Below are 14,407 nucleotides of genomic sequence, written 5' to 3'. Positions count from 1 at the left end.
TTCTTCTGAATGATCAAGGAAATGAATCCCTCTTAAATTCCTAGTTCTGAATAATGTGTAGCCAGCACCACACCCTAGGCCTAATTCTCCTATCTCGGTGCAGTAGATCCATATGACTCAACACCTCTCTCAGAAAGGGTTACCCCACCCTACTACAAATTCAAACTAACTCATTTTTTCCTCCCCCTCTATTCCATATGCCTAGATCTACTTTATTTTTCTTCCCTTGGCTTTTCTGTTAAGTTTTCCTGATAACTCACCCCACTACATATCTGCTCTCTAACTAGGTGTTACAAATACCATATCTCCCAAAGTTAAGGTTTAGAAGGTAAACACTCCAGGAACTTACTTCCTGAACACCATGCCTTCACAATAATGTCCTTGCCTTAAAATCACTCTAAAGCCCAGCTAGGGTGACTCGGTGCTTGAGCATCAACCTATGAACCAGGAGGTCACAATTCGAATTCCGGATAGGGCACATGCCCGGGTTGCAGGCTCGATCCTCGGTGTGGGGCATGCAGGAGGCAGCTGATCAGTGATTCTCTTTTATCATTGACTAGAGACCCGGTGCACGAAATTCGTGCATGGGGAGGGGGGTTTGTCCCTCAGCCCAGCCTGCACCATCTCACAATCTGGAACTGCTGGCTCCCAATCACTCACCTGCCTGCCTGCCTGATGGCCCCTAACCGCTTCTGCCTGCCAGTCTGAACACCCCCTAACGACTCCCCTGCCAGCCTGATCGACACCTAACTGCTCCCCTGCCGGCCCAATTGCCCCTAACTGTCCTTCCCTGCAGGACTGGTCACCCCCAACTGCCCTCTCCTGCTAGTCCAGTCACCCCTAACTTCCCTCCCTTGCCAGCCTGATCGCCCCCAACTGCCCTCCCCTGCTGGCATGATTACCCCTAACTGTCCTCCCTTGCCAGCCTGGTCGCCCCTAACTACCCTCCCCTGCAGGCCTGGTAGCCCCCAAATGTCCTCCCCTGCAGGCCTGGTAGCCCCCAAATGTCCTCCCCTGCAGGCCTGGTCCCCCCCAACTTCCCTCCCCTATAGGCCTGGTCACCCCCAACTGCCCTCCCCTGCAGGCCTGGGTCCCCCCCAACTTCCCTACTCTGCTGGCCTGATCCCCCCCAAATGCCCTCTTCTGTACTCCTTGTCCCTCCCAACTGTCCTCCCCTGCAGGCCTGGTCACCCCCAATTGCCCTCCTCTGCAGGCCTGATTGCCCCCAACTGCCCTCCCCTTTAGGCCCGGTCCCTCCCAACTGCCCTCCCTTGCTGGCCATCTTGTGGCAGCCATCTTTGACCACATGGCGGTGGCCATCTTGTGTGTTGGAGTGATGGTCAATTTGCATATTACCTCTTTATTATATAGGATGTTTCTCTTTCTCTACCTCTCCCTTTCTCTCTGAAATCAATAAAAAATACATTTTTAAAAATATAAATTAAATAAAATTGCTCTAAAAACATAAAAACTATAATACAAACTAGGTGTTTTGGCAAACAGAGGTCAAAAATAATAAATGGCACCAATGTTTGCATTTTTTATTTTATTTTTTGTTAATCCTCATCAGGGTATATTTTTTCCATTGAGTTTTAGAGAGTGGAGAGGAGGGAGGGAGGGAGCAGCATTGATGTGAGACACATCGGTTGGTTGCCTCCCGCAGACTCCCAGACCAGGGTCAGGGATCGAACCTACAACCCAGGAATGTGCCTTAGGGACTCAAACCCACAACCCTTCGGTGAGCAAGCCTATGCTCTAACCATCAGCAACACCAGCTAGGGCAGTGTTTGTATATTTTTAAAAATTTGGGTATCACTGTATCAATATTTGACCTAAATAGAATTTATAGAGCTTGGACCCTTAAGCCAGCTTACCTATACATATTATCTAATGTATATTTCATTTACAGTCTGTGTTACTCTGTTTTGTCATCTGTAAAATGGTTATAAAAAGGACCATTGTGGGGAAAATAATATATGTAAAGAATTTAGAACACAGTAAGCATTATTTAAAAATTAAGTTATCTTTAATACCTGGCAGCCCAGATTCACCTCTTTGTGATCTCTATTCCTCCTGAACTCTTTGAGTTCATACTGCTTCTGAAATTTCCATACCAAGAAATAATCTACACTAATAAAAGAGAAATATGCAAATTGACTGTACCTCCACAACACCCACCAGCCCATCAGGCTTGAGTATGCAAATTAACCCAACAAATATGGCAGGTTAATTTGCATACACAGACATGGAAAGAAGACTGAGGACAACTGAAGACTGAAGAGGCTTGGCTTCTCCGCTGCGGGCGGAGAGAAGGCCTGGGTCTCAGGTGCCGGAGGAAAACCGGTGACAGCAGCCAGGGGAAGGAAGGCCTATTGCACGAATCTTTGTGCAACGGGCCTCTAGTGATAACATAAGAATCCATACTTTATTTATTCAATTCATCTTAAGTCAAAACTAACTACCAGAACTCTCTGACATCACCCTTAGTAATATTTTTGTGAATGTTTCCTCAGGCATGGGAAACAAAAGAAAATATAAACAAATGGGACTATATCTAACTAAAGGGTTTTTGCACAGTGAAGGAAACCATCAACAAAATGAAGACATTCTACTGCCCTAGCTGGTTTGGTTCAGTGGATTGAGTGTCGGCCTGTGGACTGCAGGGTCCCAGGTTCAATTCCAGTTAAGGGTACATACCTCGGTTGCAGGCTCGATCCCCCACCCTGGTTGGGACTCATGTGGGAGGCAACCAATTTATGTTTCTCTCTCTCTGTCTCTCCCCCTCCCTTCCACTCTCTCTAGAAATCAGTGGAAAAATATCCTCAAGTAAGCATTAACATCACCAACAAAAAAGACAACCTACTGAATGGAAGAAGACATTTGCCAATGATATATCTGATAATGGGGCTAATATTCCAAACATACAGGCAACTCATACAATTTTTTTAATTGTGTTTTTTTTTTTAATTTTAGAGAGACGAAGGGAGAGTGGGAGAGGGAGAGGGAGAGAGAAACATCAATGTGAGAGAGAAACATCGACTGGTTGCCTCCCGTACACACCCTGACTGACCAGGGACCAAACCCGCAACCCAAGCATATGCTCTGACTGGGAATCGAACACAAAACTTTTTTCTTTAAATATGTTTTATTGATCTTTTTACAGAGAGGAAGGGCGAGGGATATAGAGTCAGAAACATCGATGAGAGAGAAACATCGATCAGCTGCCTTCTGCACACCCCCAACTGGGGATGTGCCCGCAACCAAGGTACATGCCCTTGACCGGAATCGAACCTGGGACCCTTCAGTCTGCAGACTGACGCTCTATCCACTGAGCCAAACCGGCTAGGGCGAACCCAAAACTTTGGTGTTTGGGATGATGCCCAACTAACTGAGCCACACCAGCCAGGGCCAACTCATACAACTTAACACCAAAATAAATAAATAAATAATCCAATTTAAAAATGGGCAGAGAACCTAAATAGACATTTCTCCCAAGACGACGTACAGATAACCAGTAGACATGTGAAAAGATGATCAAAATGCAGATTAAAACCACAGTGAGATATTACCTCACACTTGTCAGAATGGCTATCATCTATAATAATAAAAGCGTAATATGCTAATTAGACCGGATGCCCTTCCGGACGAAACCAGGGCTGTGAGGGAAGCCTGGGTCCCAGGTGCCAGAGGGAAACCGGTGCTGGCAGTCAGGGGAAGAAAGGCCAACTCTTGCATGAATTTCGTGCATCGAGCCTCTAGTCAATAAATAAATTTAAAAAGTGTTGGCAAGGATGTGGAGAAAAGGAAACCCTTGTGCACTGTTAGTAGGATTGTAAACTGGTGTGACCCCCATGGAAAGCAGTATGAAAGTTCCTCAAAAAATTAGCAACAGCCCTAGCTGGTTTGGCTCAGTGGCTAGAGCATCGGCCTGCGGACTGAAGAGTCCTGGGTTTGATTCTGGTCAAGGGCACATGCCTGGGTTGCAGGCTCAATCCCCAGTAGGGGGCGTGCAAGAGGTAGCCAATCAATGATTCTCTCACATCATTGATGTTTCCATCTCTCTCTCCCTCTCCTTTCCTCTCTGAAATTAGTGAAAAAAATATTTTTTAAAAAGCTTTAAAAAAAAATTAGAAACTGAATTACCATATGACCCAGAAATTCCCCTTCTGGGTATTTATCTGAAGAAATCCAAAGCATGAATCCAAAATGATGTGTCCACTCCCTGTGTTCACTATAACATTATTTACAATAGCCAAGATATGAAAGCAACTAAGTGTCCACTAAGAAACAAATGGGTAAAGATGTGGTATATACAGGGTGGGGCAAAAGGAGGTTTACAGTTGTTCAAATAGAAAATAATACAATAATCAATAAGTAATAATAAAAGAATAAACTGTGTTTCGCATACTAACAACTGTAAACCTCCTTTTGCCCCACTTTGTATATATAATGGAATATAACTCAACCATAAAAAAGAATGAAATCTTGCCATCTGCAACAACATGAATGGACCTAGAAGGAATTAGGCTTAGTAAAATGTCAGACAGAGAAGGACAAATACCATATGATTTCACTTATATGTGGAGTCTAAAAAACAAAAGAAATGAACAAGCAGAACAGAAAGAGACTCATAGATACAGAGAACAAGCTGATGGTTGCCAGAAGGGAGGGGGATTGAAGGGTTGAGTGAAAAAGGGGTAGCGATTAAGAAGTACAAATTGCCAGTTACAAAAAAAACATGGGGATGTAAAGTACAGCATAGGAATATAGTCAGTCAACAATATTATAATAGCTACTTGAGGCCTGGTGCACGAATTCGTGCACAGGTGGGGTCCCGGGGGTGGGGTGGGGTGGGCTGGGGTGGGGCGGGATGCAATCGGTGGGGCAGTGAAATGCCCTGGCTGGCCCAGGATCCAGATCCGTCCCGCTGGTTGTCGGTAGCCATTCTCGCTGGTTGTCAGTAGCCACCAGGCAGCCGCTTTTATATTGTTTCTTCCTTGCGGAGTGTCTAGGAAAGGGAAGCAGTCGCGGTGCCAAGGCCAAGTTCTAAGAGGCCGGCAGTGCTGGCGGCGGTCCGTTGGTGCCTGGCCCATTCCCCAGAGAGTGGACCTGCAGGACTACTGAGGGAGGGAGTGGCTGCCGCCAGGCTGGTGAGCTGCCAGGAAGGATCGGTCAGCTGACCAGCGCTCCTGCTGTGTGGGAGAGCACTGACCACCAGGGGGCAGCTCCTGCATTGAGCGCCTGCCCCCTGGTGGTCAGTGCACGTCAGAGCGACTGGTCACTCTGGTCATTTGGTTGCTTGGGCTTTTATATATATAGATGCATGGTGTCAGATGAGTACTAGACTTAACGGGGTGACCAGGTCATAAGTTATATAAATATCTAATAACTATGTTGTATACCTGAAAGTAATATAATATTGCAGGTCAACTATAGTTTTTAAAAAATTTATTTAAAAAACTATTAGAACAGCCTTAGATGGTTTGGCTCAGTGGATAGAGCATCAGCCCACAGACTAAAGGGTCCCAGGTTTGATCCTGGTCAAGGGCACGTACCTCAGTTGCAGGCTGAATCCCCAGCTCCGGTTGGGGCGCATGTGGGAGGCAACCAATCAATGTGTCTCTTGCATCGATGTTTCTCTCTGTCTCTCCCCTTTCCTTCCACTTTAAAAATCAATGGAAAAACATCCTCAGGTGAGGATTAACAACAACAACAAAAAGCCTACTAGAAAAAAATTTCTTTTACATACTAGCAGTTTTTAACATTCCACCAAATATGAAGGTAATAAGCCCTTAATAATATGGTGGTGCCCTAGACAGTTGGCTCAGCGGATAGAGCATCGGCCTATAGACTGAAGGGTCCCGGGTTTGATTCTGGTCAAGGGCACATGCCGGGGGGTTGCAGGCTCCATCCCCAGTGTAGGGCGTGCAGGAGGCAGCCAATCAATAATTCTCTCATCACTGATGTTTCTATCTCTCTCTCCCTCTCCCTTTCTCTCTGAAATCAATAGAAATATAGTAAAAATAATAATATGGTGGTGATGGAAATGCTAGCAAAAATAAAGTACAGATCAGAATATATAATTTCATGTTTATAAAATAGGGAGAATATGACCATATTTATACTTGTATAGGCATAAAACAGCTCTGGAAAGTTTCATGGCTGCTTATGAAGAGGGAGAACTATATTTTTTGGAGAATGGGTATGAAGGAGTCTGTTCCCTATATACAGTATAGTATCTTTTTTAATTGGAAGCAATGAATGTATTATTTATACAAGAATTTAACTGAAAAAAATGCAGGCAGGGGGAGACCCTAAACAAGACTCTGGAAGCCAGACTTCTAGACCCCATCTGGCATTAACTGTGTTACCTTGGGCAACTGGACAAATTCTAAAAATGTATGATCTCAATGGGAAGGGAATATAGTAAATATATGGTACTAATTTTTTTTAAAGACAGGTGAGAGGTACTAATCCAACATTTTGCAAAATAAGGCAGCTTTTTGAGGACTTGATGGTTTTCAAATACTATTATTAACATTTAAATGTTGGGAGTTTGTGTGTGTGTGTGTTTAACCCTCACCCAAGGATATTTTTCCCATTGACTTTTATAGCAAGTAGAAAGGAGGGAGGAGGGGGAAGAGAGAAAAAAAAACAAACAGCAATGTGAGAGAGACACTTGTTGCCTCCCACACAAGGGCCGGGGATCGAAGGAACCTGCAACCAAGGTATATAGGTGCCCTTGACCGGGAATAGAACCCTCGACCCTTCAGGTCACAGGACAACGCTCTAGCCACTGAATCAAACCAGGCAGGACAAATACTATTATTACCACTTACAAACTGTAGTATGGCCCGGCAAGTGTGGCTCAGTGGTTGAACATCGACTTATGAACCAGGAGGTCACGGTTCAATTCCCAGTCAGGACACATGCCCGGTTGATGGCTCCCCCGCTAGTGGAGGGGGTGTGCAGGAGGCAGCCAGTCCATGATTCTCTCTCATTACTGATGTTTTTCTCTCTCCCTGTCCCTTCCTCTCTGAAATCAACAAAACTATATATTTTAAAAAAAACTGTAGAGCCCTAAGCGGTTTAACTCAGATAGAGCGTCGGCCTGCGGACTGAGAGGTCCCAGGTTCAATCCTGGTCAGGGGCATGTGCCTTGGTTGTGGGCACATCCCCAGTGGGAGGTGTGCAGGAGGCAGCTGATCGATGTTTCTCTCTCATCGATGTTTCTAATTCTCTGTCCCTCTCCCTTCCTCTCTGTAAAAAGTCAATAAAATATATTTTTTTAAAAACTGTAGAATGGTCAAGTCTATTAATCTTTTGATGACATTTGTACTATTTTTACATAGAAACCTTTCTTAGAATGGGTCTAATGTAATTTAAAGGAAATACCTATAATAGTCTGCACATTATTTTGTGTCTATTGCCACACTTTTAAAATAGTTTTAAATAGATTTTAAGTGTTTATAGTCTGCCATGGAATGAGCAATAAACACTAAAACAATTGACATTTAAAATACATAAGTGACTAAACCTTAAACAAGAACTTACACTACTTAAAGGTGTTTATTACCAGACACTAAAAAAACACCTCCAATCTAGTTAGCAGCTATAACTGAGTACATACTTTATTCCAGGTTCTGATACCATGTATCATCTTTAATCCTACCATTCATCTGGTAAAGCAAATTTTAATACTCCCATTTAACACATGAAACAAGGAGGCTATAGGAAGATAAGTGACTAGCTTGAGACCGCATCAGGAGTTACTTAATTTCAGCTGGCAGGCTGGTGCAGGTTTGCCACAGTTTTTACTAATTTATATTAAAATGAGGACAAATAAAGAAAAGTAAACTTTGTAATAAAGTTAAATGATTCTATTTAAAGGGCTTTTATTCTGAGATACTATTCTTTCAAATTGAGTTAAAATATCCTTTATTTATTTTTATTTTTTAAAAATATATTTTTTTATTGATTTCAGAGAGGAAAGGAGAGGGAGAGAGAGATAGAAACATCAACGATGAGATAGAAACATCAACGATGATTGACCGGCTGCCTCCAGTATGCCTACACTGGGGATCGAGCCCACACCCTAGGCATGTGCCCTGACCAGAATTTGTGACCTAAGTCGACACTCAACCACTAAGTCACGCTGTCCAGGCAAAATATCCTTTTTTTAAATGAAATTATGGTGGAAGTAAATACTGGTGTGGGTTATTATTGCTGTTTTTATTGGCTATACCTGGCAGGACAAAAAACTGTCAACTCTATTACAGTGTCCCAATTTTGGGGGGAAATCCAAAAGTCTGGGAACTATTCTCTTAGTGTTGCTTCCCAAAATACTACAGGACTTTACACACATACACACACATACACACTCACACACAGACACTCATGATTCTCATCAATCTCTACTTCATTCTATTTAAATTAGGACACTTAAGAATTCAGAAATGAGAATAACATGAGTTTCAACAAGTCACATGAATTAACGCTGGATTCCTTTCATCAGTTAATTTTTCTCATCCTTTATATTCATTTCTACTCACTCAAACCTCAGCTCAAACTTACTTTTCCTAAAATAGTCATGTTTTTAACTACTTCTGCTAAATGGCAATCAATACTTAAGCAGAATTTTAAAAACTACTTTCAGTCTCCAATAACCTTTTACTTAAAGCCTTCTTTACTTTAGCAAAATAAAAACTTTTAATGATGTTTATTCTACGTATTCCAAAAGAATTACTTAAATTTACAAATTTCTGTAACTCCATTAAATAGATGAAGTTTGTAAATAGTGACCAGACAAGCTGCAATGCTAGCTTGTTCCTGTAATCACTAATATGTATGTCAAAATAAAACAGGTAAGCTTATACAATTGTCTACCTAGCAATTTACAGGAGGGGAAGAAACTGTTCAAAGGTGACTACAGTTAACAAATTCAAAATATTAGGCATAGTATGTCTCTATTAAAATTGTAACCTATCAACTTTGAAATCATTTCTTTCACTTTTGCTACTTTTTTAAACGAATCTTCCTAAATTAAAAAAAAAAAAAGCAACCAACCACTTTTAAGATATAAATTCCTCTTTTATTAAGTAATCTGTGTAGGTAAGTCTAATGCAGAAAATAAAATGTAATAGGTAAATCAACTGCATCATTTTTTAAAAACAAACCAATTAACTGACCAATACCTCCAGTTTGGCGATGCATGTACTTTTCATCTTCTGTGGTGAACCATTATACTAATCAACAAGGTTTAAAAAGTCACCCCAATGCCCAAAACATCACTACTCATGACATGCTCATATTTCACTCAAATTAAGCTTAAACTAGACCCAAACTCGGACCATTTCCCCATCCCTGGAACACTGAAACATACGAGGGGGAATCCAAAAAATCAGGTAAGTTAAGTGCTGGTATCTTCTTCCAGAGTAGGGTCAAATTCGTGTTTGCCCGCAAATGTCACCGGCTCAGTAAGTGCAAATTCTCCTTAGCGCTACAGAGTACAAAGAGGCCTGACCACGGAAACACCTGTCCCAGCACCGGGAAGGCAGTGGGAAAAGCAAGCCCTGAGCCCCTGCCTGCAGCACAGCCTCGGACTGCAGCGATCCCAGACCCCCGGTGGGCTCTGACTTCACGGCGCCCCCGGCAGGGTCCGACACCCCGACCCGCCTCCCGGCGCCTACGAGGAAATCTGTCAAGCCGGCCGGACCCACTCTCCGCGAGCCGCTCTCGCTCCTTCCCACCCGGCCCCAGCCTGCCCGACTGCTCCCGGTCCGCGCCAGCCTCCCGGCTGCACTCTGCCACCTCATCCCTCCTCGCCGGGCTCGCGGCCCCGCCACCTCCGCCCCGGCGGCCTGCTCTAGGGCCGCCCCAGGACCGGAGCCCCAGGCCGCCGCCCCCCACCCACACCCCGGCCCGCCGTGGGTTCCTCCGCGGCCCAACCCCACCAACCCCCAGGCCCGAGCTCCCGCCACGCGCTCCCCACCCCCAGCCCCCGCCCTCACCCCACTCGGCCGTTCCCGGCTCGCTCCCCTCAGCCAGGCTACCTGGAGGCAAGGGCGGCGGAGCACTTCACCCAGGGCCCTAGGTCGCAGAGGGCCCGGTGCTCAGGGTCCCGCTCCTTCTCCCGCTCCACGTGGTAGGCGTAGATGGAAAGCAGGATCCCGGCGGCGCACACTGCATACCGGGCCGCCCGCTCCCACCGCGGCACAGACACTCTCAGCAGGACGGGCGCCGCCATCTTCCCCCCTCCGCCGCCGCCGCCGCCTCCTTCGCCGCCGCCGCCGCCTCCCTCCGCCTCCACCTCAGCAGCCGCCGCCCGTCGGGGCCCGACCCAGCCACCGCCACTACCGCCACCGCCTCCGCGGCCGCCGCCACCGCCGCCACCGCCGCCGCGCCCCATTGGCTCGACCGACTCCTCCAGGCCCCGCCCCCACGGGCGCGCGGCCCAACTGCCCCGAAAGGAGGGAGCCTAGCGAGGCGGTAAGGCGCGCGCGGGCGGAGGGAGGAGCGGAGCGCGCAACCGTCCCGGAGGCCTGGCCACCAGGCGGAGATAGAAGGCGCGCGCGCAGCGAGCGGGCCGAGGGCGGAGGAGGGGCCAGAGGAAGGGAGGGGCGGGGCCCCGGGAGGGGAGGACGGGCGGGGTGTCGTAGGAGGGCCTTGGGGACCCAGGGCAATGAATAAATTTCAAAGATATTACCCTGTGTGACTTGGTAAACCCTTGGCCCCGCCCCCTGGGAGTGGTGATCAATTGCCATCCTTTTTTTTTTTTTTTTCATAATCACTTGCTATTTTCTGACCCAATCCAAATTAACCCTGCCCATTCTTGAGCCACGCTTGCATTACCTGATCTTCCCCACCACTGCCCTCCAGACACCTCCTGTTCAACAGGTGTGAACTTAACTATTTTTTAAAAAGTATTTCTGAATGCCTTGCATCTCTGTAAACTGAATTTGAGATGGCTTAACATCTACACTAATAAAAGAGAAATATGCAAATTGTACCTCCGCGATGCCCACCAGCCAATCAGGAGTGAGTATGCAAATTAACCCAACAAAAACATGGCAGGTTAACTTGCATATGCAGGTGCCCAGCGCACTCCTGATTGGCTGGTGGGCATTGTAGAGGTATGGTCAATGTGCATATTTCTCTTTTATTGGTGTAGATATAAAAATGAACTAAAAAATCAGGATTAAAAATAATAATAAAACAAATCGGGATGAAGAACCAAGCAAGTCAGAATAAAAGAAAAGACCAGGAGTAAGAACACACATAAATAGGCCATAGGGTCTTGCTTGATTATTACAACTGAGCCATAAATTTGGCTCTGAGCGTCCTGGTGGCAAAAACTAAAAGGAAAACATATGTATGTTATTCTCACTGTCTCTAAGAAGAAATAAACCATTCTTGGAGATGGTTAGTTTTTTCCTGGTCACAGCTCTCAAAGATATTTCAGAAGCTTTATATAGTGATTTTGAGTAATCACGTCCTTTGATTATCTATTGTTGGGTAACAGATTACCCCATATTAGCAGCTTAACACAAAACAAAACAAAACCCCTTATTTTCTCACAGTTCCTGTGGGTCAGAAATTTGAGTGCCCTGTAGCTCTGGCTCAGGATCTCTCACAAGACTACAGTCAAGGTGTTGGCAAGCCTGAAGGCATTTCAAGATTGGAGAATCCTTTTCTAAGCTCACTCACATAGCCTTTCTTCCAGCCAAGCTCAACTATGTGTTTAAGCTTTTTTCCTTAGAATATTTTACCTGGTATTTCTATATTTGTATTTTCTGTGTTGGCTCAATCCACCATGCCAGAAGCATACACAAAAGATTTCTATGAGCTCATTCATTACCCTAGACTTGCTTTGCTGGTTAGAATGCTGTACTCTACATTTTTCTGCCAAAGTTTTAGAAAAGGTCACAGCAAGATACAGCAGTATCCTTGAGGTATGGCTGTAGCTGGCCAGAAATTTTTCTATAGCAGAATCTGTGAAAGCCCAGGCCTTCCAAGGCCCTTCAGGAAAACACCACTCAAAAGTGAATGTCTTATCAAGAGGGGATGGATGTCTCATTTTCTCATTCAATGGATAATGGATTCTGATATTATTCCATTATTGTGAGTACAGAGGAAATGCTCATTTTTAAACACTGCATGACGAGTGGGCCAGTAAACATTCTATGTACAGAGATGAGCTGCTGACTTACCCAGTAAAAAGGTGTTTCAATGAGCATCTAGGTACATACTGGACACTGTCAGCCTCTTGATATGTTATATTTAAATTTTATAAGATCTGTACAAGATAGGTATCATTACCCCCAGTTTTCATGAGAAAAAAGTAAGTCTCAGAGGATTGAGTAACTTGCCCAATTACCATAAGAGGTAGAGCTTCATTTACTATCCAGGCCTGTGCTATTCAAGTGTGACTCCTATTTACCCCAGCCTATGTAGCTTCCCTCTGAGAAACCTCCCCTCAATTTGACATGGATGTTCTATTTGTTCCCAGAACGTAATGAATAAATTACTCACCAAACTAAGCTTAGTCCCAAAGCTCCAGTAGGAACCCTGAAGCCCATGACTTCCCCCACGAGGCCTCAAGTCCTAACTTCTTTACCTGTATTAACTCATTTAATCCTGATAACTTTTGCTGTGGGAGCCATTATTGTCTATGTTTTACAGGTGAGGAAACTGAGGTTTAGAGAGGCTAAGTAACCTGCCAAAAATCACATCCTATATAATAAAAGGCTAATATGCAAATCGACCAAACAGCGGAACAACCAGTTGCTATGATGCACACTGACCACCAGGGGGAAAACACTCAACGCAAGAGCTGCCCCTTGGTGGTCAGTGTGCTGCCACAGGGGGAACGACGCTCAGCCAAAAGCCAGGCTCACAGCTGGCAAGAGTAGTGGCGGTGGCGGGAGCCGCTCCCACCTCCGCAGCAGTGCTAAGGATGTCTGGACTGCTGGCTTAGGCCCACTCCCTGAGGGCTCCTGGACTGTGAAAGGGCACAGGCTGGGCTGAGGGAGCACGCCCTCCCCCCTCAAGTGCACAAATTTCATGCACTGGGTCTCTAGTAACTAATAAGTTGCAGAACTGGGATCCAAGCTCCAGCAGTCTGGTTCCCAGATCCATGCTCTTAACTCCTGTGATATGAGCTAAAATGCACACAGAATTAGAATTATGGTCAAGATGACAGAGTAAATAAATGCAGTGCTGGCATCCTCCCACAACCACATTAAAATTACAGCCAAACTACAGAACAACCATCATTGAGAACTGCCTGAAATCTAGCTGAGCAGAAGTCCTATAACTATGGATACACAGAAGCCACTTTGAGACTGGTAAGAGTAACAGAACAGGCTGGTCTCACACCCACATCTGGTGGTTAAAAATCGGGAGGTACCCACTGAGGAGCAAAGAGTCTCAGCCACACACAAGCCACACACACACACCCTGCCAGCCCAGGGTTCCAGTGCCAGGAAGAGAAGTCACCATAACTTCGAGCTGTGAAAACCAGCAGGGATTGTGGCTGAGTGAGATGAAGAGCTGCTGGAGTCCCAGGTGTTCTCTTAAAGGGCCCAAGCACAGACTTAATCACTGATGGACTGACTCACTGTGAGCTCCAGTGCTGGGGCACCAGCTCAAATGGCACCATGGACATAGGGAGAAGAACCGAATTGTCTGGCTTTGGGGTGAGAGCTGAAGGGGCAGCTTTCTCCCAGACAGCTGTGCTGGCAGAAGCCATTGTTCCTATGCTGAGCCCTCCTCCCACAGAGTGAGCACGTGCTATATCTGAGTTTCCATCAACCTGCCTTCATGTTTCCCTGAGACCCCACCCCATCCAACATTTGGGCCATATCCCTTCCAGTAACTTTTCCAAATAAATCCTTATCTTGGCCCATGCTGTGGACTTTCCTAAATTCTCTCAAAGGTTCTCAAACTACAAACAAGCAGCATCTGGCCTGAGCATGCCCCATACTTCTTTCAAAATGGCCCTAGGCCAGGCACTAGTGGCATCCAGACTCGGTTTGCAGTGTGGCCTTTCCAGGGCACCTCCAAACCCAGCACAAGTAACAGCCATCTGCAGATAACTTTGTAGCTCATGCTGTGTGGCCCTGAGGAGGTCATAGATGGCCACTGACCTCCTGGGAGGCCCCAGAGCCAGCCCACTCTTTAGCCAGCTTCAGATCATGCCTGGAGTACCACCCAACAACCTTCATGAGCGACACACTCGAGGGGAAGATACAGGGGCACCAGAGCTCTGCTGAAGGGAGTCCTGCTGTGTAGGGTCAGCCCACACAGCAGCTCCTTTGCTATAGTGACAGCCAGTCCTTGTTGTTTATCACTCCCAGTGACTTGCCAACAGCAATCCAGGCTCAACTACAATAGGAAGATGCACACA

At 45.8% G+C, this 14,407-nt stretch overlaps 1 protein-coding gene across 1 annotated transcript in view; it reads right to left on the bottom strand.

Moving 5' to 3' along the window:
* The window catches only part of VKORC1L1 (vitamin K epoxide reductase complex subunit 1 like 1), a 63,245-nt gene extending 52,803 nt beyond the window's left edge, over nucleotides 1-10,442 (bottom strand). Inside the window, exon 1 of the mRNA XM_079799818.1 lies at nucleotides 10,053-10,442. Coding sequence (XP_079655944.1) covers nucleotides 10,053-10,408 — 356 coding nt within the window. The 5' untranslated portion in view covers nucleotides 10,409-10,442. The remainder of the gene's footprint in view (nucleotides 1-10,052) is intronic.
* Between the last annotated feature and the right edge of the window lie 3,965 nt (nucleotides 10,443-14,407).

The sequence above is a fragment of the Cnephaeus nilssonii genome (genome assembly GCF_951640355.1).
Source record: "Cnephaeus nilssonii genome assembly, chromosome: 2".
NCBI lineage: Eukaryota > Metazoa > Chordata > Mammalia > Chiroptera > Vespertilionidae > Cnephaeus > Cnephaeus nilssonii.
The sequence above is the reverse complement of the archived record's forward strand: the minus strand, read 5'-3'. Positions and strand labels throughout refer to the sequence as shown.